The sequence below is a fragment of the Buteo buteo genome, unplaced genomic scaffold, assembly GCF_964188355.1.
Source record: "Buteo buteo unplaced genomic scaffold, bButBut1.hap1.1 HAP1_SCAFFOLD_130, whole genome shotgun sequence".
Taxonomy (NCBI): domain Eukaryota; kingdom Metazoa; phylum Chordata; class Aves; order Accipitriformes; family Accipitridae; genus Buteo; species Buteo buteo.
Window position 1 is genome coordinate 72,804 of NW_027439294.1, and position 22,027 is coordinate 94,830.

The following is a 22,027-nucleotide window of genomic DNA, read 5'->3' on the forward strand; positions in this document are numbered from 1 at the left end:
TGATGCAAGGTTTGGGGGTCAAACGCGAGTGCTGCAGCCACTCTGCTTGGGGTCAGAGCCCTGCGATCACCTCCTGCAGCCCTGCCCCCGAATTTGATTTTCCCACCAAGCTGCCTGCTGGTTTCTGTGGGATGCCCCACAAAGAGGCAAGTGGAGAAAACTCTGCCAAACCCCTTCAAGCTAATCTTGCCGGGGGTCCTGGCGCTTGGTGGGGCTTTACCTGTCACTGCCTTGCTTTGGGATATCCATGTCACTGGTCTTCCCCACGTTCAGCTGAACTGAACTTGCAGCAGCAGCAGCTTCCATCGCCCTCCTGGACTCCTGAGGTAAAAAAGGGACAAATCACGTTCTCTGTCTTTGGTCAAAGTGGAGATAAGCTGAATGCCCAGCACAAACTTAGCAGTCTGCCCTCCCCTTCTGCCCCTTGGCAGCTATAGGTATTAGTGCAGCAGGGTAGAAACCGTTCACTCCAAAGGTTTTGGGGCAGGGGGACTGGGTGTTCAAAACACGATTATGAGCAAATCTTGCCAGCAGCAGCAGCAGCACCTTCTAATAATAATCATCGTAATGATAATGACCTTTGTGAAAAACGACTAGTTTTAAAAATTACACCTGTATTCAAGCGTTCAGCTCACTGCTACTTGAGGAAACAAAGGTTACAACGTGGGATCCAGGCTATTGGGATCTATTTCGATTGAGTGCTGATCTTCCCCCAACGTTTCCAGACAAGCTGTAAGAGAAACAGGCAACCTCACAGCCCGACGGAGATGTCCAGCCCCGAGGACCCAGCAAGCCTTACCTCTTCTTCTTCTCTGGCTTCATTTCTGGCATCGTCCAACTTCTTCTTCCTTTCTGGCATAAGGTCATCCAGAAAGCTGAGCTCGCGCTTTGAGAAGCAGAAATCCATCGCTTTCCGGACAAAGACGAGAGCCAAAACCTTCACGAATAAGAGGGAAGATGCGGTGAGCTCAGAGACGATGCCACCTCTCACTCCAACGCTGCAAACACCCCGCTGCTGAGCGGCGGCAGCTCTTACCATCATGGGAAAGATGATGGCGGCACGGGACACCTTGATGGTCCAGAGCAGGACGAGGCAGGTCAGCTGGATCACCGTGAACAAATGCACCTTTTGCAAGGGCACGTGCCGCAGGTAGATGAAATCCGGCTGGTGTTTCGCTGGCATCCAAAACAGCTTCAAGCGATCAAAGAACTGCAAAATAAAAGGGAAAGGTTGCCGCCTTGGGACTGCGGCAAGTTTCTGGCCCTCTCGAGACGTGGAGGCGGTTTGCAGCATCTCGCTTGCCGTCAGAAATCCTGGATCCCACCGCGTTCCTCCTGGGAGCAGCACCCATTTTCCCTTCGCTCCATCTATCAACCGGCTTGCCCCTGAGAGCTGCCCACCAAACGGCAACTATTCCGTGCCATTCCATTATTAGCATTTCTCGGCCCACTGAATCCCCCAGCGAGGATTTCCACCAGTGGCAGAAACTGCCTTCCCTTTGCACTGAATTCCCCCGCTTTCACGTAACCAAACACTGACCTGCCCTAAACCCTGAAACAGAGAGCGCTGAACTTGCCTGGTCCTCCCAGCCCTATATACCTCCTGTGCCTCCACCAATCTTTTTCTTACACAAAAGAGTTTCATTGCTTGCTCTGCAAGAAGTTTTTCCCATGCCACTGCTTTTTTCCCTGCTGCTACGGAGACAAAATACCAGGGAAACGACATGCTGCACGCTGTAAAAGAGTCCGTACCTGAATTCCTCTGAGCGACGACACACCCATGTAGAGAAAGACGCCATAGAGCACAGGCATTGGTATAAACTGGGGGGGAAAAGAGAAAAAAAAAAAAAGAATGCAATCGTTTCTTTCTCCATATTGCATTTTCAGTATTACCACCCTCTTCCACAGGCACTGCCTAAAATTGCTTGAAGCCTTCCAGCTTCCATTCAGGCTTACAGATGGGTCAGGTTTTAACCATTAAAGATTTTGTGCGCACGAGTGAGCTAAGGCTCTGCTTTAGGCTGAACTTTGGAGTTACCTCTCCTCAGAATACTCCTATTTTCCAGAAAGGTTGGAGGAAAATAGGTGATTTCACCCGTGCTACCCTATGCCGCATTCTGTGGCGGTAGAAAAACACTTCTGCCTAATCTTGGGGCAACAGGCAAAGGCCACAGGCCTCCTTTTAGCCTAGAGACGAGATTACTTTGTGGGAGGAACGTGCAAGGAAGCCCACGGGGATGACCTCAGTGTGTTTAGCTCCTGGGAACAGCTGCTCCGGGGCATTTGGGGAGCAAATTGCAGCCCGTAAAGGGCTGCCTGTTTGAAAGAGAGCAGATGTGCTGGTCTGAATATGCTCAGCTGTAACCCATAAACATGGGCGGGCCTGAAAGACACCCGAAAATTCAAGCAGTTGCGTTGCTCGCTTGCCTCGAGCACACCAAACGGGGGCCCGAAGGGCTGCAAAGCCTAACCGAGGCTGGTTCCCACCGTGGGTCAAGCCCCAAGGGTTGGGATCACCCCCTCCTCCTCCGCTCCACAACTAACTACTCAGGCCTGCAGAGAGGGGACTGTTTTTCTGTAACCTCCAACAAGCTCGCGGTTGTCGGGTGGTTTGCATTTTCCTCTCACCTTTAACACGGAAGTGAAGAAGACGGAGCAGCCCATGAGCCCAAAGATCAGCAAGCCAGTGACTCTCTGCTCTCGTATCCCCAGAAACTTGGGTTGTTCTCCTGGAGCTGAGCAGTCAGACTCTACTTTGAGGCTATTCACGTGGGTGATGGACAGGACGGTCGCAGCCACAAACCAGGGCAGCCCCATCACCGAGCACACCCCCAGCATCACGGCCACCACGAAAAGGTCCAGGTGGTACCCGCATCCTTTCTGCAGGCAGGAAAACAAGAAACAGAGCATCCCATAGCACAAGAGCAAGGATAACGTCGCAAGTCAGACTCAAACCCTGCTTGAGCACAGGTCAACTTCTTCAGAATTTAAAACAAGAAATGGAAACAAGTAAGGGTGTACGCAGGCTTTGCACAAGCACCTGGCATGAAAATCTGGCAGGAGTTCAGACACAAGGGATATGGGGAGCTTGTGCGATACATACTTCTCCAAAAAAACCCCACCCACAACCCAAAACCACCAAACCGTTTTTTTCACTCACAAAGAAAATTCTACCACTTGCGAGGAAGGTGTGACTCTGAGTTATCCCTGGCAGCGCATCAAAACAATGCATTCCCCGCACCTGCTGCCGCTGCCGTTTCAAAACAAAAACGCGCTTCCATATTGCTCCAAGATTAATTTGCTCCTCCAAAAGGTTGCTCATCTGAACTGCCCTGTCACTTGCTCCCTGCATCATCGTTAATCCAGGAGAGCATCCTGCCACGCAGCCTGACCTTGTCCCAAACCAATGCCTTCAGAAAGCATCGGCAATAAGAGCTTCTCCCCAGACCTGCAGCCCAGAAGGGGCTGGGGCCGGGGTCATCTCTCGCAGGCCCTTACCTTCAGCTTGTGCTCCTTCCTGTTCACAATAACGGCACTGATCTGCTGGTCCATGAATATCAAGATGGTGCAGAGCAGAGCTGGGACGAGCGCAGCCAACACCGTCCACCAAGGGTTGGGTCCTATGGGGTTGATGAACCACCCGCGGTCGTCTCTGGTAGGCTGCAACAAAGCCCACACATCAGCATCGTCTCCCAGCCCAGGCACTCCACTGGCTTTCCTTTTCCCCTCCCTCCCTGTGTCAGAGCACCTCCCAGCCCTGGCTTCATGTCCCCCTCTCCCGTGGGCTTCAGCAGTGCCAGTCTCCTCTTTGCAAGCACCTCTAGGTACTTCTCCTGTAGGTATCTAGTTTTGGGGCCATCTTCTCGTTGCCAGGAGGAAGCAAGGCACTTGGAGGTGGAAGAGGAGATGGTCACACCACCAGCATCTCCTCCAGACTCAGCCCTGCCCTGCCCCGGCATCACCTTGTGGCACCCCCACGTGCCAAAACACCCCATTACCTTGAACGTGTGGGGGACCTGGAGCTTTGGCGATGGGATCCCAACCACAAAGTCAAGGAGCACCATGATGGCGATGGTGAGGAAAACAGCAAAGTCGCTCACCGTGGACCGTACCTGGGGCGAGAAACCAGAGGTGAAAGGGGCATGGCAAACAGGGCCGTAACGTGAGATGCAAGAGTTGCGGACATCCACAACATTCAGGCTGGTTAACCAAATCCCACCACCCCTCTGAGCACATGCAGCCTGATCCCTTGCTTAGATACTGTTGCTGTGTTTGTCCCCGTGAGATCTGGTGTCAGATAATAAAAAAAGCTTAATTAGGCGGACAAGGGTTGGTTTAAGTCAAAACCTAAAAATAATAATAATAATATTAAAAATAAGAAAAGAGATGTCTGCCACTACAGCTACACTCACAGCTACAACGGCAACAAGGCACTGAGGCATCCTTTAGTCCTCAAAAGGAACCTCCTCATTCGAATCTACTTTCCGCTCGAGCACATAATGCGCAGAAGGTAGGGAAAAAAAACCACAACCCCAACCCCCAAAACTTTGGGAAACCTGACTTCCTACTACCTGAGGAGGGGGAAAAAAAAAAAAATTAAAAAAAATCAAACCCCAAAAATCTTCAATCTGGGGCAGATCGCGAGGCAGGTGGGAAATGCTACGATGATTTTGCACTCACGGAAATGAGTGCGGGACATCCAAGCTCTTGGAGAGCTTGGCCTGCAAGGCCAACGTTTCCCAGCTTGACCATGGCGGGGCTAATACTGCTTAGTGCTCCAGGAAAGCCATTTTGGGAAACGAGTGTGGAGATGGACGCTGGCCACCATCTTCTACTTACTCTGGTTGGAAAGTAGCGGCTGGTTTTAAACTTCTTCAAGAAGCTTGACAGGGCAAAGGTGGCGAAGAAGAGGATGCAGCACCAGAGGAACACATCAGGCGTGTAGGGGCCGTCGCGTCCACAGGCAGGTCCTTGAAACTCCCCACGCAAATGCCGACATTCCTGGAGAAACAGAGCGTCAGGACACAAAGGCAGTGCACGTGCGGCAGGGAAACCTCGCGTAGCTAGGGGGTTTTGAGGATCTTGGTCCAAGATCCACGACCCTCTAACTGCTCCTGCCAATGGAGATTTATATGTAATGAGCAGCAGCAGCTGAACAAGTGACACATCGAACTATAGAGCGGAGAAACGAGATGTGAGGGGACACCATACCACGCACCCTCGGCACATCCTCTGCCTGCCATTCGAGCAATCGTGGCTAAAGAAGACACCAGAGGGGAAGGAAACACTGGAAACTCTTGGGGAGAGAGAGAGAGGGAAGAGGGAAGGAGGGCTAAAGACAACCATGGTAGGAAAGGAGGAGAAGAGACAAATCGTCCCTTCCCAGGGGAGGGCTCGCAGAACCTGGCCAAGAGGGGATGAAGGCCACCATAAGAGCCTGCCGCCCTAGGCCCGGGCTCTGCTTCCAGCCACAACAGCCTGAGAGGCTGCTCAGACATGCAAATTTATGCATGTACCTACAGACAGCACTGAACGAGAAAGCAAGGCCCAGAGTTACTAGGAACCCATTAAGGAGGCCAATTACTACCTTTCAAGCATGAACTTAAGTCCTACCTACAACTTCTACAATAATCAAACCACCCACTACTTAACCTTCCTCCCAGTCAGAAATACTGTCCGGCAACAGGCTTGAGGGGGACACTTGCTACCTACCCACAACGTTGGGGACCAGGTAGACTGGGACAAGGTGGACTCTCCTCCCGAGGACCAAGCGGTTTTAACAAACCACACGCTAGATTTAAGCAAGGACTTTTCCGAGCAGCACTAGCACAGTTTGAAGCCCATCATTCCCTGAAGGGCTCTGACTTTTGCACCATGCAAATGCCCCTGGACCCCGTGGCCGCGGCGCGAGGAAGCAGTGGCTCGGGGCACTTACGGTCACCGTGAGGTTTTCCCAGGCGATGCCAGACACGTTGATCCCGTTGCTCGCCCAGAAACGCAGCGTTTCGTTGCTGGGATGGGTCGGTGCCTCACACTTACAGCTGGGAGGAGAGAAGCCAAGACAGGGGTAAGGGAAAGGCGATGGAGGTGCAGCCCGCAGCTCCTGCCAAGGGGCAGCAGCTTTCTCAGGGGGAAAAAAACCCACTAGTAGCTGGTGAGGAAGTCCAGCTTGCTGTGCATGTGCACAGGGTAGGTGTCTCGCAGGTGACTCAGCTTCTCCAGAGCCTCGTAGATGAAGATGATGCAGATGAGGGAGGCAAAGGCTTCTTCCGTGAAGCGGGTGACGTAGCACACCAAACAGCTGGCATCGGTGGCCACCAGCACTATGCACAAGAAGGCGGTCCACAGCCCAATGCACGCCCGCAGAGACAGATAGGAGAGCGTGTACTCCCTGGGAAAGCAAAATGAAACAAAGGCTGCAAAGGCCAGCAAGAGGCCCTGAGACATGCCTGCCTTCGGGGAAAACAGGGAGCAATTCTGGAGCGTGTCAAGGCTGCGGATGGGAAATGCAGTTTCCATGTACTACTACAGAGAGCCTCGGGGCTGTGGTGCAGGGTGTAGACCCACAGGAGGAGAGGCCAATTATTTAGTTACCACTGTTGAACAAGGATCTTGTGTTAACACCTTGGAGGCTGCCTGAGGTCAGGTCCCTCTTGGGCCAGGTGGTGTTCTCCCACATCACCCTGATGCCCTGACACTGAAACCAGCTGGGTTTGCACCCAGTCACCTGCTGCCAGCAAGCTGGGGCTTAATGATAAACCTTATGGCAATAAGGGTGGTTTATCTCCCATCAAAGCCATAGCAACAAAAGGACTGTCACTAAAATCTAGCAACTACCCCTAAGAAACAGAAAAGCAAAGCAAAGCATCTTTTCTCCATCACTGCCCCCTTCTGAAGGCTCTCGCAGCACCCAGCTGCGGCAGCCAGCCTTACTTGCAGAATTTGTAGAGGATCTTCTCAAACACGAGGACGGGTCCGGTGCTGCCGAGGATGGTGAGAGGTTGGCCGGCAAAGAGGCAATACACCACGCCGGCCATGGACGCGCCCAGCAGCGACTCCATGGCACTCTGTCCGGGGAAGAGAGGCAGCCGTGAGTAAATAAATCGTTAGGGAGAAACAAAAACCAAAGCCGATTCACTGCAGCGAGGACTTTGGCCTGACTTTTATCCTCCCCCATGCTCCCCAACAGAGAGACGTGCTCACTATCTGGCCATTGGTCGCCTCCCCCAGCAGTCCCCCAAAGGTGATGACAGGGGACATGCAGGCACAGTAGAGGAAGAGGAAGGACGCCAGGCACTGCAGGCTCAGACCATCCCGGAAGTCGCTCCAGAACCACGGGGCTTTCCGCTTCACGTCCAGGGTCAAACCTCCAAAGAGCCTGCAGGAAGGAAAAAGAAGAGAGTCTGTTCTCTTGGAGGAACACGGTGACTTTGCTTTGCTGCAGAAGGGCAATCAGAAGCACGGAGTCACTTTCGTGGCTAAAAAGAAGCACTCTCCTTCCTCCCAAATCAAGGAAACCTGCGTGCAATGGTGATGGCTGGGGCTGAGCCCAGCTGCCCAGATCTCCCCCCTGCCCAGCCCAGGGGACCAAGCTGGCAATGCGGAGCCCCTTCGTTGAACCAGCTAACCCCAAAGACCTGCTAGAAGGGAGGGTGCATGCTCAGATTTGAGAAGCAAACAGAAAAAAAACCCAAACTATTAAAGCTCCCACCTTCCCGTCCGCTGCAGTTCAGGGCCACTGTGTTTCTCCAGCGTGCTGTCAGAAGCACTGTCGTCAAGAGCTCCTGGCATCTTCCTTTTTTGCTGTTAAAATGGAAGTAAGATAAAGCTATGGACTTGTAACCGCTGGCTTGTTTTGCTTCTGGTCTGGCTCTGTGACTGTGTCAGAGTGGGACCTTGTGAATTTGGGCCCCTGAACAGCATCCCCAGCCGTCCCGCCCGTCCCCCTCGCGCCTCCCACCTGCGAAGGGACGTTTTTCGGGGGCTCGATTCGGATCGATGGATCCCACTCTCCTGGCGGCAAGACCGTGACCTGATCCAGAAACTCGTCGATGCCAGCCACGAGGTCAGCCCCGTTCTTGGCTTTATAGGCAACGTCACGGAAAACCTGCCAATGGAAGACAACCTGGTGAGAGGACAACCCAGCTCGGAGGTCCTAACCAGTGCAATAAGCTCTTGGCTAAACGCAAGGCTTTTTCCCCAAAATTTCCTGCTGGAAAGGGCAGGAAATACTCCCCCAAAAGGAAAAATCTGTGCGTCAGGGCATTTGTAATCATCTCCCCCACGAGGCCCCCGTCCCCCATGGCACACCATACCCTTCTGCTTAAAGAGCAAGAGAAGTTTGACTGGCCCTGGCAATGCCACCACTGGGGACAGCGTGCTGGGGACCCCGGCAAGAAGGATGAGGTGCAGGATGCACCCCGGGTGGGATTTCAGCCTCCAGGATGTGGGGTGATGCAAATCTGCGTGTTCGCTTTGGGGTGAGAAAGAGGGCTGGGCTATTTGGAGAGCTGCGGGCAGCTGGGACAGCAAATCCTCTTCCTCACTACTTCAGAGACAGGGAGAGCTGAAGAAAGGCAAAAATGACCCGGAGCTATCTCATCTTGTCGCACCTCATCTGTCATGATAGTGGCCATGGACCTGCCGATCTCATGGTACTGATGGGCTTTTCCTTCTGGTCCAAGCAAAACAAACAGGAACCTGGGCAAGAAAAACAAAATGAGAGAGAGAAGAAGGTGTCCTTCCTCCAAGAGCACCCAGGGAAAGCCCTGGCAGCTCCCAGCCCGGAGCGTGGCTCAAGACGGGACACGTAGGCTCAGCGACGCCACGATGAATTTGAAATTCTTCAAAACCGACGGCAAATTTCATTTGGGGGCCAACTTTCATTACAATTGGCCGATGGGTTTAAAAGCTACAGCAGGGAATGGAGAAACGAAGGCGAGGAGATGCGGGTGGGGGAAACGTGCTTGCTCCCCCTCCCACTCGCCTTGTTCCCTTGGGACACCAAACTGATGCCTGCAACTCGATCTTTGGTTGGGTGTCTTTTTTACGGAAAAAATTTGCGCTTCTCATTCGCACCTTGTTGGGATGGGAACTTCCGTCATGCCCGAGAGGAGGACAGCCGGGCTCAGGCGGACAAATGCCACGATGGGCTGGTGAAGGAAATCCAGCTCTCCTACGAGCACGTTGGATGCTTCAGCCCCGGTGGGAATTTTCTTCATGAAGTGCAGCTCCGCCTGGGCACGACAAGCGATTTTCAGGCAATTACCCCAAAAGCAAAGCCCACAGTGCTCTGCAGCACACTCTCCAGCCAAGTTTGCAAGAGCAAATCTGGCCCTAAAGGCGTGAGAAAGCTACGAGTGTCTCACCTTGCTTAAATCCGTTGCTCTGCTCTCAGGGTTCACCCCATCTTTAGCTTCTGCAGCGGTGGGAGAAGGACAAGAGGTGATTGTTTGGGCTGGTAGGAAAAAGAAAGACACTCAGAAAGATGGACGAGGAGCAACTGGGACGCTTCTCCTTTGCCCGGACAAGTCTAATGGGGCCACAGCCCTGCAGAAAGCCTCACCTGGCTTGTAGAGGAGGTGCAGGTCTGACTGCCTCTTGCTCACATCAGCAAACGAGCAGACAGCGGGCAGAAGGTTGGTTGTCTTCTCGTTCTGATGGTGGTGCTTCCTCAAAAGGACTTCTCGAACTTGCGCCCGCACGTGCTCGTCAAACTCCGTGGACTGTTCTTGCTGGGCCAGGATCGTATCTGAGGATGGCAAAGGGAAACAAAGCCATCAGAGCAGAAACCCCAACAAGTCCCGACCCCCAAAGCCCCCAGGGAAGGCTGTGCCACACAGGCTGCACCCTAATGCCGGCTCAGCCTTGCATAGCAAGGCCTTTTAATAATGTTCAGCCTTTGCAGCCAAAACGAGAATTTTCTTCTGCTAAGAAACATGGCATCCAAGTGCTTATTCATCATTCCGCTAAGATAAATATTTCCCATTCTAAATGACGCAATTTTCTTGCCTGACCTGGCCTTTCTGACTCTACACGTTCACCCAAATTATAAGCGATCTATAGCACAGACGTTCCCAGAGCTTCCCGTGCTGATGGAGTGCAATTTGCCGAGCCCAGGGAGAAACGTGCTAAGAACGGCTCCGACTTCTCCAGCCCTTGAAAGGGCTGAATGGAGACCTGCCACCAGTCAAAGATAACTTCTCCAAAGCGGCTTTTGCAATTAACTTCAAGTATCTTCCCCACAGAAATACACTGCTTGGTCATCGCCAGATAAACTCTGCCTTAAAACTCTTACATGCTGGATCTTAAGGCAAAAGCAAAAAAAAGAATGCGAGGAAACAGCTTGTAAGAAATAGTTCCTTTAAGGAGGTTCAGCTCTTACGCAGACTCTGTATTTCTAAGAGCAGCCTGCTAAGCCCTGACACACGCTCCTTTTTGGCTGCAGAATATTCTCTAGTGGCTTCTCCAACCCCACAAACTGCTTTCAAAAGGACCCCGCATTGGAATAAAAAAACGGTGCGACTGTTGCATGCCCAGTCTACATCCAAAAACAGCTCATGAGAAAAACACAGTGGCACTTCTGGAAAAGGACGTGCCATTGGGGCAGGGTTTGATTTGGGAGTGAAGAGCACCGTGGCGAGCTGAGCTCGGCCGTTCCCGGAGGGATGCAGCGCCCATGGTACCTGCAATCTCTTCGATGCTGTTGGCACAAATGTCCAGCAGCACCGACCCGTTGCTGATGCAGCTCCTCAGCTCGGAGAGGCTGTGCAAGGACAGCGTGCCAACGTAGGGCTTGCTCCAGCGCTCGCCGCCATCTTCCACGTCCTCCTCAAACTTCAGCCACCTGCGGACATCGGGTGTGATCAGCCCCATTGCAAGAAAACAGCCCCAGCTCTGCAACCCCTTTGACAGAGCCACGGGGTGGCAAGAGGAGAAGGCTCCTCGTGCCGCCACCTGCAGCTGCAAAAGCTTCGCGTCCTGGAGAGGAGAAAGCAGAGCCCACAGGCGCTGCCGGTGCAGGGACTCCTCTCCCACCGCAGCCAAGCAGCAGGGATTTACCTTGCCGTTTCCTTCCACTCGCCATCTCGGCCCTCTTTTACACAGATCTCATCCAGCTCGGAGAACAAGTGGTGAGGGAGGTGCTGCTCGTCCTCCTTGCTCCTGAGAATGAACTGCACCCGCTGGGACGGGGAGCCTGGGGGCAGAAGGCAAAGACCCATCCCGTTACCGCGCCTGAACACAGCTCGTCACGCTCACGTGCAAAGTGGCCATCAGCACCAGTGCAGCCATAAACACTGGGCTGGCCCCTCTCCTCTGCGTCTGTCTGGGCTTGCACAGAGCCGTGGAGAAGGAGAAGCATCTAGTCCACCTCTGCATGAGGATGGGCTGCTTTCCTTCCCCGCATTGCCATTTTTAAAGCCAGGATCCCTCTAAGGAAGACGAGCCTAAACCCATTATGCATTTAACTGCATTAAAAAAAACACAAACAAAAAAAAACAACAACAAAAAAGAAAACTTGGGAAAAAGAGGGTGTTGCTCAATACGGCCACTTTCCCTCGGAAGAACAGCAACTCACTCAAACTAGCCACGGGGACCTGCTTGCAGAAGGCCCCAGCGCCCACGTTGCCCCCAGGAGTTTAGCGAATGCCGCGGTGGGACTTACAGTGGTAGCCCTGCTCCATCGGGGCAGAGTCCTTCTCCCGTTCCCCTTCCCGATGCTTCTGGCTGTGGCGTCGGTGATGCCGGTGGCTCTGCCTAACCAGTGGCATCCGCGCGCCCACGTACAGGGTCCGGTGGCCTGCGAAAAAGCAGCGGTTTTTGCAGCACTCTCGGCATTGCGGCAATGGTTGAGGTGGCCGGTGCCTTGCTAAGCCACGGTTATATATCCCAGGAGCAACGCCAGCTTCCCTGAATGTTATTTTCACTGGACCTCCTTTTTTCCAAGCCTATTTTACTCGAGCTTTGCAACAACACAGCAACAACAAGTGTTGGCTCTGGGTCATCTAAAAGTGCCCCCAAAGTATTGGACCTCTTCTCAAATTCCAGCTTCGGCTGGACAACACTCAGACTTGCTCATTAAGCAGCAACACAAGCTAATTATTTTCAAAATCTCTGTATGGCACGAGGCGACAAGAGACGATCAAATCAGTCCCATCGTAATGAACTCCAGAACAAAAAAAGAAAATCACAGCCCCGCGTCTGCAGCCCTGAAATGATTCTCCTGACCTCTCCAAGCCAGGAGCAGCCTCTGCGAGAAAAAAAGCCGTGAATTATCGAGCCCTGTGGCTACAACTCACACCGTGGCCTCCCGGGGGGCTTTTTCCCTCCGTTTAAAAAGCCGTAATAGTAAAAAACGTGACAATAACTGTGCTGCTTCATTGAGAAGCGCGGCACGTTTTGCTGCACATGATGTGACACCCGACAAGGCACACAGGAGAGACTTTGTGCAATGGGAAAACGCGCTGGGCTGGTGGCTCCTCTACCAGGATCTCAGCAGAGACTCACCTTCCAACTCCTCCTCCTCATAGCGAACACTGACAGTGTTGCTCCTTCTTCCCCGGTCAATCACTGCCTCCTCGTCATGTCTCTGTTTAGCAACGACAAGAAGGGAAAAGTTGGGGCTGGGGGTGGAGAGCTCCCTTACGTCCTCCCAGCCATCACCCACCCCTGCGTCCACGCGAGTCCACGAGCCATCACGCCTCTACGTGCCGCCTCCTCCTCCTTCAGGCACAGCCCTAAAACCACGGACTTGTAGGAGGTTTTCCTTCCCATACGCAAATAAAACAGCCCATAACATCACCTCTACTGTATACCACGAGAGTCTGGACGTCTTTAATACAGCAGGAGAGGGATGAGTGTTTCAGACCAAAAAAACCCACCTCCTGCTTTGTTCTTGAGGTTCCTGTCTAAAAAAGTGATTTCCAAACTGGAAAAAAACCAACCCCAACCCACAAAACTGCACTTTTGAGCCCCGGCCGTGCTACCTGTAACTCTTCCAGAAGTGTCATTTTGTAACCCCCGTTTGGGTTCATCCTCACGTCAGTCACTGGGTTTCGGGGACAACTGAACCTCCAGGTCAGTCAGGGGGCCCGATTCCCCAGGGACTGATGGAGTAGCCCTCACGGGAGGAGCTAAGTGGCACCCAGTGTGCACCAACTCCAGAGACACAATAGGGACCATTGTGAAATCACAAGCTATGATGCGGATCCAGGCAGCTACTTAAAGCCATGCACCCCTAGAGCCTTCCCGCTTGGAAAACTTAGTGCCTGGGGAGAAGCCAGCTCTGCTTGGAGCAAAAACTCTCCAGAACAGAGAAACTTCCTGCATGAGAGGTGTCAGGCTCAAAAGTGTGCAGAAGGAAAACCCTTCACAGGCTCGTTCACCCTCCTGAGAAGCAAAGCCCACTAGCAGCATCATGTTTTCTCTCTTTTTCTTTCTAACAGTAGAGCTGAAGCTCTAGCATCCTGAGGATAACAGGAGGCACAAATACGGTAGGGAAAAAGAATATCTTATTGGATCAATGCGTAGATTCAGAAAAAAACCCTGCTACACAGTAGTTTATCCTGGCTGCTAGCTAGAACCGAGAAGACTGTTTTTTCCACCTGGGTCAACAGTTCCGGTGAAACATACTACCCGCCTAGGACAGCTGCATCTGAGGAACAAGAATTAGTTATCTGCAATACAAGGAATAACAATGAGTCATTTAGTGCCATGATATTCATCAGGCTGCACAGAGAAACAAGAGACAAATGCATTTGAATAACCATGTCTTGTGTTACGTTTTAACCACTTAACATTCCGTGAGAAATAGCCCAAGAGCTCAAGAAGAAAGAGCAGCAAGGCAGGAGACAGGTGAAAGCCTAGAGCGCCAGCTAGACGGAATGAAAGACCCTTCCAGCAACAACAGCCTGAGAGGCTGCTCAGACATGCAAATTTATGCATGTACCTACAGACAGCACTGAATGAGAAAGCAAGGCCTGGGGGGATCATTTCCCCTCTGCTCAGGGCTGCTGGGGCCAGTCTGTGTGCTCTGTCCAGACTGGGCTCCCCAGGACAAGACTGGGACTCACTGGGGCGAGCCCAGCAAAGGGCCACAAAGGTGACGAAGGGACTGGAGCACTTTTCATATGCGGAGAGGCTGGGAGAGCTGGGACCCTTCAGCCTGGAGAAGGCTCAGGGAGCTCTTATCCATGTACATCTGATGGGAGGGAATGAAGAAGAGGGAACCGGGCTCTTCTCAGCAGCGCCTTCTGGCAGGACAAGAGGCAAAGGGCACAAACTGCAAAACATGAAATTAAAGCTGAACACAAGAAAAACTTTCTGACTGCAACTGTGGTCAAGCACTGCAACCGGTTGCCCACAGAAGTTGTGGTGTCTCCACCCTTGGAGTCCACTCAAAACCTGAGGGGACACGTCCTGGGCAACCTGCTCTGGGTGACCCTGCTTGAGCAGGAGGGCTTGGACTCAATGATATCAAAGGTCCCGAAAACCTCAACGGTTCTGTGAAAGCCACAGACAGAGATCTCTGCCTCAAGCCGAGAGGCAGCAGTCATCAGCCGACTCAGAGGAGCAGGCTGGGAGGCAGCTAGAAAACTCTTCCCAGTTCCTCCCTTGTCATCCCTGCCTCAGGTGTGCAAGCCAGTGCACCGCTTTGTTGAGCCGCCCAGTTCTCATCCCGCTGTGATTCTGCAGGTAACATTAACACAAAGGAGTGAGAGGGGAAGAGCTTTAGTTAACGGCATGGGAACCTGAAAGCACAGGACAACTTTTCCCCAAATGTGGGCAATGCTGCTTAGATTCTGTCACCTAGGGAAGAGAAGGAAGACGACAAATGGGCCAAAGGGTTACACAGGAATGAAATACGAGGAAGGTGCAAGAGACATCAAAAACATCGATATGTGCCCCAGAAGACTATTTTGTAGTCAACTGACCTGCCCACACCCGACTGTGGGCATGAGGCCTCCGCTCCGACTTCCACTCTTCTCCTCTTCACCATTTCTTCCACTGCAGCACTATCTGACACTTCTTTTCTTCTCTTGACCTTCAAAACATTGCAAACTTGGTATTGATAAAATTTGATTTTGACTTTTCTATTTTAGAACAAAAGTCAGACTTAATATACATCTGTGTTTCGCAACATTGTCCAGGCTTATACAACCAAAACCAAAAAATGACTCAGGAATAAAAGATTAGCTGCCTTATTCAAACAGAAGGTAAGCACTGAGAGGCCATCCAGAGAATTATGCTCAACAGTTTTAAAGAAGAACTACTGCTTCCCAGGACATCCTATTGGCTCCATTTTTAGAGGAGGGCCTAGGAACATCATTAGCAGGAACGTAATGCTAGCAGAGAGAGCGGGATTTCCTCGGGGGGAATTTGGACAGGACACCTTCACTAATTCACTCCATCTTCAGACACTTACCTGTATTGAAAACAAACCCACCCTGAGATCTCACTAAACAACTACTTTCCAAAGAAGCTTAACTTGGTTGTTTTCGACACATGCAGCACTTAGGAAACTACTTCATTATTCAGCACTATTGACCTCATACAGACTCTCACAGCGAAGAAACCATTTGACAGCTCAGCTCAGACTTGGCGAAAACACATTTAACTGAAGCCAGCACGGCTCTCACGTCCTCAGGCAGGACTTCATTCAAAGTCCGCTGGAATTGACAGGAAGGTTTCCCTCAACTTGGATGGTTCTAGGTGAGAATTCACTCCCACCTTACACTGCCTGACTGACACCCAGAAACAGGACAACTACAGCATTGCCTAGATATATCTTCTGCTTCTCCAGACTACTTGGAATATCACTTTTTTTAAAAAAAAAAACAACACACAAAAGAGAACCACACACGCAACTTAAAAGCTCATCACTGCCCTTGTTTACTTCTTTACCTGTAACAGAGGTATTGTAAAATCTGGTGAATATTTGGTGACTGGACTTTCTTTAACCAACTTTATAGTACATTTTTGCATTGCACCACACGTCCTGAGAACAAGATAAATGACTTAGAAACAATGCTGGACTTGCATATGATATCTTGAAACCGAAGAACTGCAAATACAGCTCTTTCAGAATTCCTGGCTGTGAATAACACAAGCCAGTGGGATGGGGACAATTGCTTTGGACTACTTGTCCATTTGATAAGGGAGACCAGAATATCTACTAAGTGCTCACAAGACAGACCAGCTGCAGCCTTTCCCAGGGACCAATCATCAGAACAGGAAACATAAGAAAAAAACCTCAGTTTTCACAACAGAGGAGGTTCAATGCAGAGTCCCACAGAGGTCTCAGCTGGGGCCTGAGGCTCTTCAGGGAATTCATAGAAAACCTGGAAAATGAGACACTAGGGAGGTGACAACATTTGCTAATTATACAAAAGACATTATTACCATTATTACTATCATTATTTAGAAAAACAAATGCATTCTTTCTTTAGGAAAACAGAAACAAAGAGCGTGAAATTCAACGTCAACAAATGTAGTCAAGCATAAGGAAGAAAAACACATGTTCCATATATATATGTGCTGGCTCCAGCCTAGTTACCGACATTCAAGAATGAAGGCTGGGAGCCACTGGGCATTGCTTCATAAAAATACTAGCTGAAGAGTTAGCAGTGGGTGAAAAGGCAAAGAGAAATTCCAGACATTTTCAAAAAAAGCAATACAGGACAAAAGAGAACACATTGCTATGCTCTATTTCAAATCCATGGTACAGCCATACCGCACGCAGTTTTGCTCCCTCTCATTCAAAGACACAGTGGAGGAAGGGAAAGGGAAAAGCAAGACATAGATCATAGATGTTTCCAGACATTATCCAAACATAACCACAGTGAATTACCACAAGATACGCCGTGCTGAAATAGAGCCGAGTTCTAGATACATCGTGCAAATGTAGGGATAAGGCACGAGGTGGACATTCTCATGTTTGAATCTCATCTTCGATACTCTCTCCCATTTACTGACATCTGAGAACAACAATAAGACTTAAGAACATAGCACTAACATTTCAAAGGAGCAGGAGTCCTCTTGTAAAGCTTCAAAAGTCATACCACACTGAACGTATATGCAGAAGGGAGCACCTACAATCTGTCCGTATGAACTTGGTGAAAAAGCGCTAGTAACACATTACAAGAAACACTCACCCAGGTGACACTCTCCCATCAGTTGCTTGCATTAATAGCATTGTGTTTCCTTAACTGTATCTGGCTTCAGTCCTGACATCTTCCCGCAAGAAACAACATGCCAGGCACTCCCAACCCTGTGAATAAAACCTCATCAGCTTTCCTAACTAAAAAGTAATTTTTTTAAAAACTGAAAAGGACTAGGATTCACAGGAGTAGCGTCATTACATTCACTTCACAGTTCAAAATGGGAGGACAAAAGATAATTGACATGACAAACGCCACAGTTACAGACGTTCCTTCCTGGGGGTGCAGTTCGCACACCTAGGAGCTCATGCGTGCAAGAATGGGTGACGCCAGGCAGCAGTCTCCTTACGTGCCTCTGATCTCAGGAAGAAACAGGTAACATGAATACTTTTACTCCATTTGCTAGCAGAAACTAACATCCTGAGGACCAGAGATGGAGCCCAAGATTTGCCTAGATGAAACGCTGACGCAATCAGTTCCTTTAAGGGATGAAATTGTTCGTTTGAGTTTGGCTTCAAGGACTCCCACAGCTGGTGATTAACTAAGAGGTATGCTACAGCGAGGAGCCCGACACACAGATTGCAGGACAACTCATCACGCCAGGCCTCTGAGCTTGCAGTTCTCCGCAGGGCCCGGTGCTGGCTGAGCAGGTGGATGGACTTCCCAGTTCTAGAAATACAAGCTCGGGAATCAAACCCTCCTCAAGCACGCAGGCAAAACTGGCTGCGCTTTAGCGAAGCAAACCAACAACGAGGCTTCGTTTGTTTGGGTGCCTCCTCTCTGACAATGCTCTGGGCTACTTTCTCTTCCTGGCAGTAAGAGGAATAAGTTGCTCTCATACATACCAGCTTCTGACAGGGAAAGAGGATGACCTCGTTCTTGCCTGCTAGGACCAGGGGTGGCAATAACGCAGTCTGCCGAGACTGGAAGGGAATGCCTTGGAGGCGGAAACACGTGGGTGTTCATTACTCCTGGGCACTCGGAATCACGGGAGGTGATGATGCCAAAGGGCCTGATCCGATTCACAAACTGACACACCTTAGGACTGAAAAGGCTTCTCCTTCAACTAACTTACTTTTCTCTGCAACAACAGCCTCAGGAGAGTAACTTCTTCTTAACCCTTTACACTACAGCAACTACAATGTTTAATCCTAATGTACCTTACAAGAAAACTACTGCGGTCTTCTCTACTAGTGGGCCAACACTGCTGCGCCTGTAAGGAGCGCTTTACGTTTTATTAACCTTTTGAAACAACGCACTAGCTTTCCTTGCAATCGCATTACGTGGGCTTCCTGGGACTTTACATATACACGTTTGTTTTCTCTGGCTAAATCAGATTTGGAACGCAGGGGTGGCCATCTGAAAACACTGCAAAACATTCTTTTTACGTACATCAGTTCTCTGGTGAAGGCAACAACTGAGGAGGATCTTCAGCTAGTGTAAAACTGCAAAGCTCAAAGGACTCGTACTCCAGCTAAAGATCTGCGCACTACTAGGCAGGAATGTCAAATTAAGCAATGCCCAACAGATACAAGTCATTGGATCTTTTCTTTTACAAGTAGGAAAGAAAGGGTACACAGAAAGATAGTGAAGTGGTCTGTAGAAAATGGATGTAAATCATCAAGATTTCCGAGGATTACTCGAATTGCTTCCTGGAGAGGCCAAAATAAGAAAGGAAGGAAGAATATTAACAAGATAGCCACAATTCCACTGTCAAGTACAGTTTTCAGGCTTGGGAAAAAAATAACATTGCAGTTTGCAGGAGTCATGGAAGAGCAGGTTCCAGATATTTTGCTTTTCCTCTTCCCCTTCTTCCCCCTGCTCCCTCCCATCACCTCAGAGCATGCTGCCCTAACAGATTCACAGAAACTGAAGTGAATGAATATCTTAACCCTGAATTAACATGGAAGCATTACTATGGAGAGTGGAGGTGTGCTTTTAAATTTAAGAAGTTCTACATTTAAGAAGCCTCCTCCTTGCCAGCACAACACATGCAGTATTGACCTGTTTCAAAAATAAACATATTCCCCTTTTTCGGAATATTGACCCAATTCAGTTACAAAGGAACTGTAATTCAGCTCCAACAAACTCCTGCTTTATAAAGGGGAAACTTTTTCTAGGAATACCTTTCAGTATTTTCAAAAGTGAAAAAGAAAAAAAAAAAAGAACCAATAATTTTCTGTATCAGTTAAGATCAGCACACTTTCTTCAATACTATTTACAATGCTACTACTGTACTCTGAAGATTTGTTTAAACTTAACTAACAGGAGCATTTTTAAGCAGGCAGTATATTGGTCTCATTTCCTCGGGAATGGCAGGGGCTTTCTTCTGTCTCAGGAAGAAGATGACAACAACAGAACTCATCAGCTGTCACCAAGCTTGGCCACAAAGTAATGGCGTCATTAAAAGAACGTCCCCTGGCTCCCACAGCTATGAGGAAAGCACATGCAATTGAGCATTAGATTAGCTGCTGTCAAGCTAGCTCACCAGTACTGCCACAGCTCCTGAAAAACTAGGAGGGTCTGACAGCTAGTCAAGCCTGAGAAGTTCAAAGCAGTGGTCAGGTCTGGGGCTGAGAGCGAAACCACGGGAAAGTGCTACTGCAGAACGAATCTGAACAGGAACCAGCAAGGCACGGAGTGCAACGAGCTCCACAAATAGGAGTTTTCATTTGTCCAATTTCAACAGGCAGTAGCTTCTTTGAAGTATTTCTGATAAAAGCATTACTTGCTTACGCTAATGCTGCCTGTTGATGACATTTTTCATTTACGTCATTTTTTTCACCCTCGTACTCTCTAGAGAAGTTCCCCATTACTCGCACTTGAAACGCTGCATTTGACAAAACGTCCTCCGTCCCATAACAAACAAAAGATTTGCTCAGCCTAACATTCAGCTAAGCTCCCGTGGACCTGCTTCATCTCCTGCCTCTAACTCCTTGACAGCACTTTCAGTGGTGTCGAGATCCAGACCGCTGTGAAACAAACAGAGAGTTAGTCCCACCCCAGCCAAAAAGCAACAGAGCTACGTTCCTTGTAAGAGTTTAAACAACAACAAAACATCATTCCCATTGCACAGAGAAAATACTTAGCAGGCAGATGAATTCCCAGTTTATTGTTCTTAAAAAACATCCAGTCTTCCACAAGGACTGTTCCTTTTCAATTTTCTGCCCATTTGTATTTTGTGCATCTGAGGATACAAAGGATGAGAGATCAGATCTTTTCAGTCAATCCTCACTAACCTTTAGGACTGGGGTTTTTGACAAGGTGCCCTCAAACCAGCACCTCTCTCTTCCAGCCTATCGCAATGCCATTCTGCTCAAGGGACTAAAAGAAGGAACCGGCAGGACGTGTCTCTCAATCCCCTCCACAGTGCAAACCTGCAGAGGAACGGGCCTTCACAGCATTGGAGCTAGGCCCTGTGATGCTGGGAGTTGTGTACTGCCTGCATCAAACTGTGTTCGCACCTATTAACGACATCTTTTGTAAGCCAGCTTCTCAAAAGTTGGGTGAGGACAAACACTCTCAATTTGACTCACAACATCATAAAAAGTCAGGGTAGTAAGTCAAGCACATGCCAAATAATTTACTTTTTACATATATGACTTCATTCTCCACAAGGGTGAATCAGCTCAGCAGCAATCTCTTACTAGTGGCAAAATACAAGACTAATACATAGCAGTAGGTATCTTGCAAGTGCCACCAAAATGTGAAACGCAAATATAGGCAACTTGCTGTATACAACTGATCACAGACTCTGGCATCTGAATAACAGGAAGGTGAGCTAGAAGCTCTATGTGTTACACCACCCGCACAATTCTCCCACCAACAGGGCTCCTCTCTTGCCTGAGAACAGTAAATTGACACTGGGCTACAGCAAAACTATTGCCAACAATTGAAATGAGAAAAGGTTGCGGTATTTAATTAGGAATTTTAAAAAATGCCATCCATTTAATATAAACTGACAGGACTTCATTCTTTCTGTCTCAGTGTTGTTCATTGAACCCTTCTTTGCTTTCTTGAATAATAGCCATGAATTTTGGGAAGGGTGCAGAGAGGATTACTTGAAGTATAGTGAGGGCTGTGTCCTGTGCCAGAAGCTTTAACAAAAAAAAAAGAAAAAAAAAAGAAAAAAAAAAAGAAAAGAGAACTGTGGCAAATGGAAAGAATGACAACTTCAAATCTGCAAGCGCACAAGTGATCAACAAATGCTGGTTGATAGCCTAACGTGGTGAGTAAAGCAATCACAGTACGCCTGCTTCTGCCATGACAAGGGCCAAATGAGAGAACAACCATCAGCCAGGTGTCATGGGCAAGCCATCACTTCTGCACAAAATTAAAGTACAATGGAAACAGGCTGAAAAAAGAGAAATTCACAGAATGACAGTGTGGAAAGATGCCCCTCTGCCTTACTTCAGATGTTCATCTAGAAGAAGTGAAGGAAGAAATCAACAGCTATTCTACTTGCTGCTGCATGAGTGCCTGAACTGGCATGATAACATCTTCCTCCACCCAGGTGTGCTAGAAAGGGAATGCTGCACACATCAGTTACTGAATGAAATTAAATAGATGCAAGTCATAAGTTCATAAACTGATCTCTAAATCACTGCTATTTTGTGGATAGGCAAGGTCAGAGTCTCCATCCCTGTATTTCGTTTCATCTACAGGCTTGGAGTCCATTTGACTCTCACTTAAAGTTACTCCTGATTTCACTCTTGAACTGAACAACGGGGAAACAAAAACGGACTTCTTGCATCCCTAGCCCCATGGTTACTTGCAACGAACGGTAAAAGGATGGTCACAGTGCATGTTTTTAGGGTTTTATCTGCCATTTGACAACACTTCCAGTTACCCACTGGCCAGATAAACAC

The 22,027-nt window shown here is 49.5% G+C and overlaps 1 protein-coding gene across 1 annotated transcript; it reads right to left on the minus strand.

Annotated features, from left to right (window-relative positions):
• Positions 1-670: 670 nt before the first annotated feature.
• LOC142028055 (electroneutral sodium bicarbonate exchanger 1-like) lies at positions 671-13,427 on the minus strand. The gene is made up of 20 exons (XM_075022162.1): positions 11,654-13,427; positions 11,062-11,197; positions 10,686-10,846; positions 9,566-9,751; positions 9,369-9,457; positions 9,079-9,236; positions 8,613-8,700; positions 7,961-8,107; positions 7,712-7,803; positions 7,204-7,378; positions 6,934-7,067; positions 6,146-6,391; positions 5,936-6,041; positions 4,840-5,001; positions 3,999-4,112; positions 3,499-3,660; positions 2,629-2,880; positions 1,753-1,821; positions 1,037-1,210; positions 671-937 (listed from the first exon to the last, which is right to left on the minus strand). The coding sequence occupies exons 1-20, from the start codon at positions 11,769-11,771 to the stop codon at positions 752-754; spliced, it is 2,955 nt and encodes a 984-aa protein (XP_074878263.1). The 5' UTR covers positions 11,772-13,427; the 3' UTR covers positions 671-751.
• Positions 13,428-22,027: the final 8,600 nt, after the last annotated feature.

Bases quoted from the DNA above. Each gene is read 5' to 3' on its own strand.
- LOC142028055 (XM_075022162.1), bottom strand. From the start codon at position 11,771: ATGCCACTGGTTAGGCAGAGCCACCGGCATCACCGACGCCACAGCCAG. The intron at 9,752-10,685 runs GTACCATGGGCG...TGCCATCCTCAG, and splicing joins CAGCATCGAAGAGATTGCAG to ATACGATCCTGGCCCAGCAA. The intron at 6,392-6,933 runs GTAAGGCTGGCT...TTGCTTTCCCAG, and splicing joins ATCCTCTACAAATTCTGCAA to GGAGTACACGCTCTCCTATC.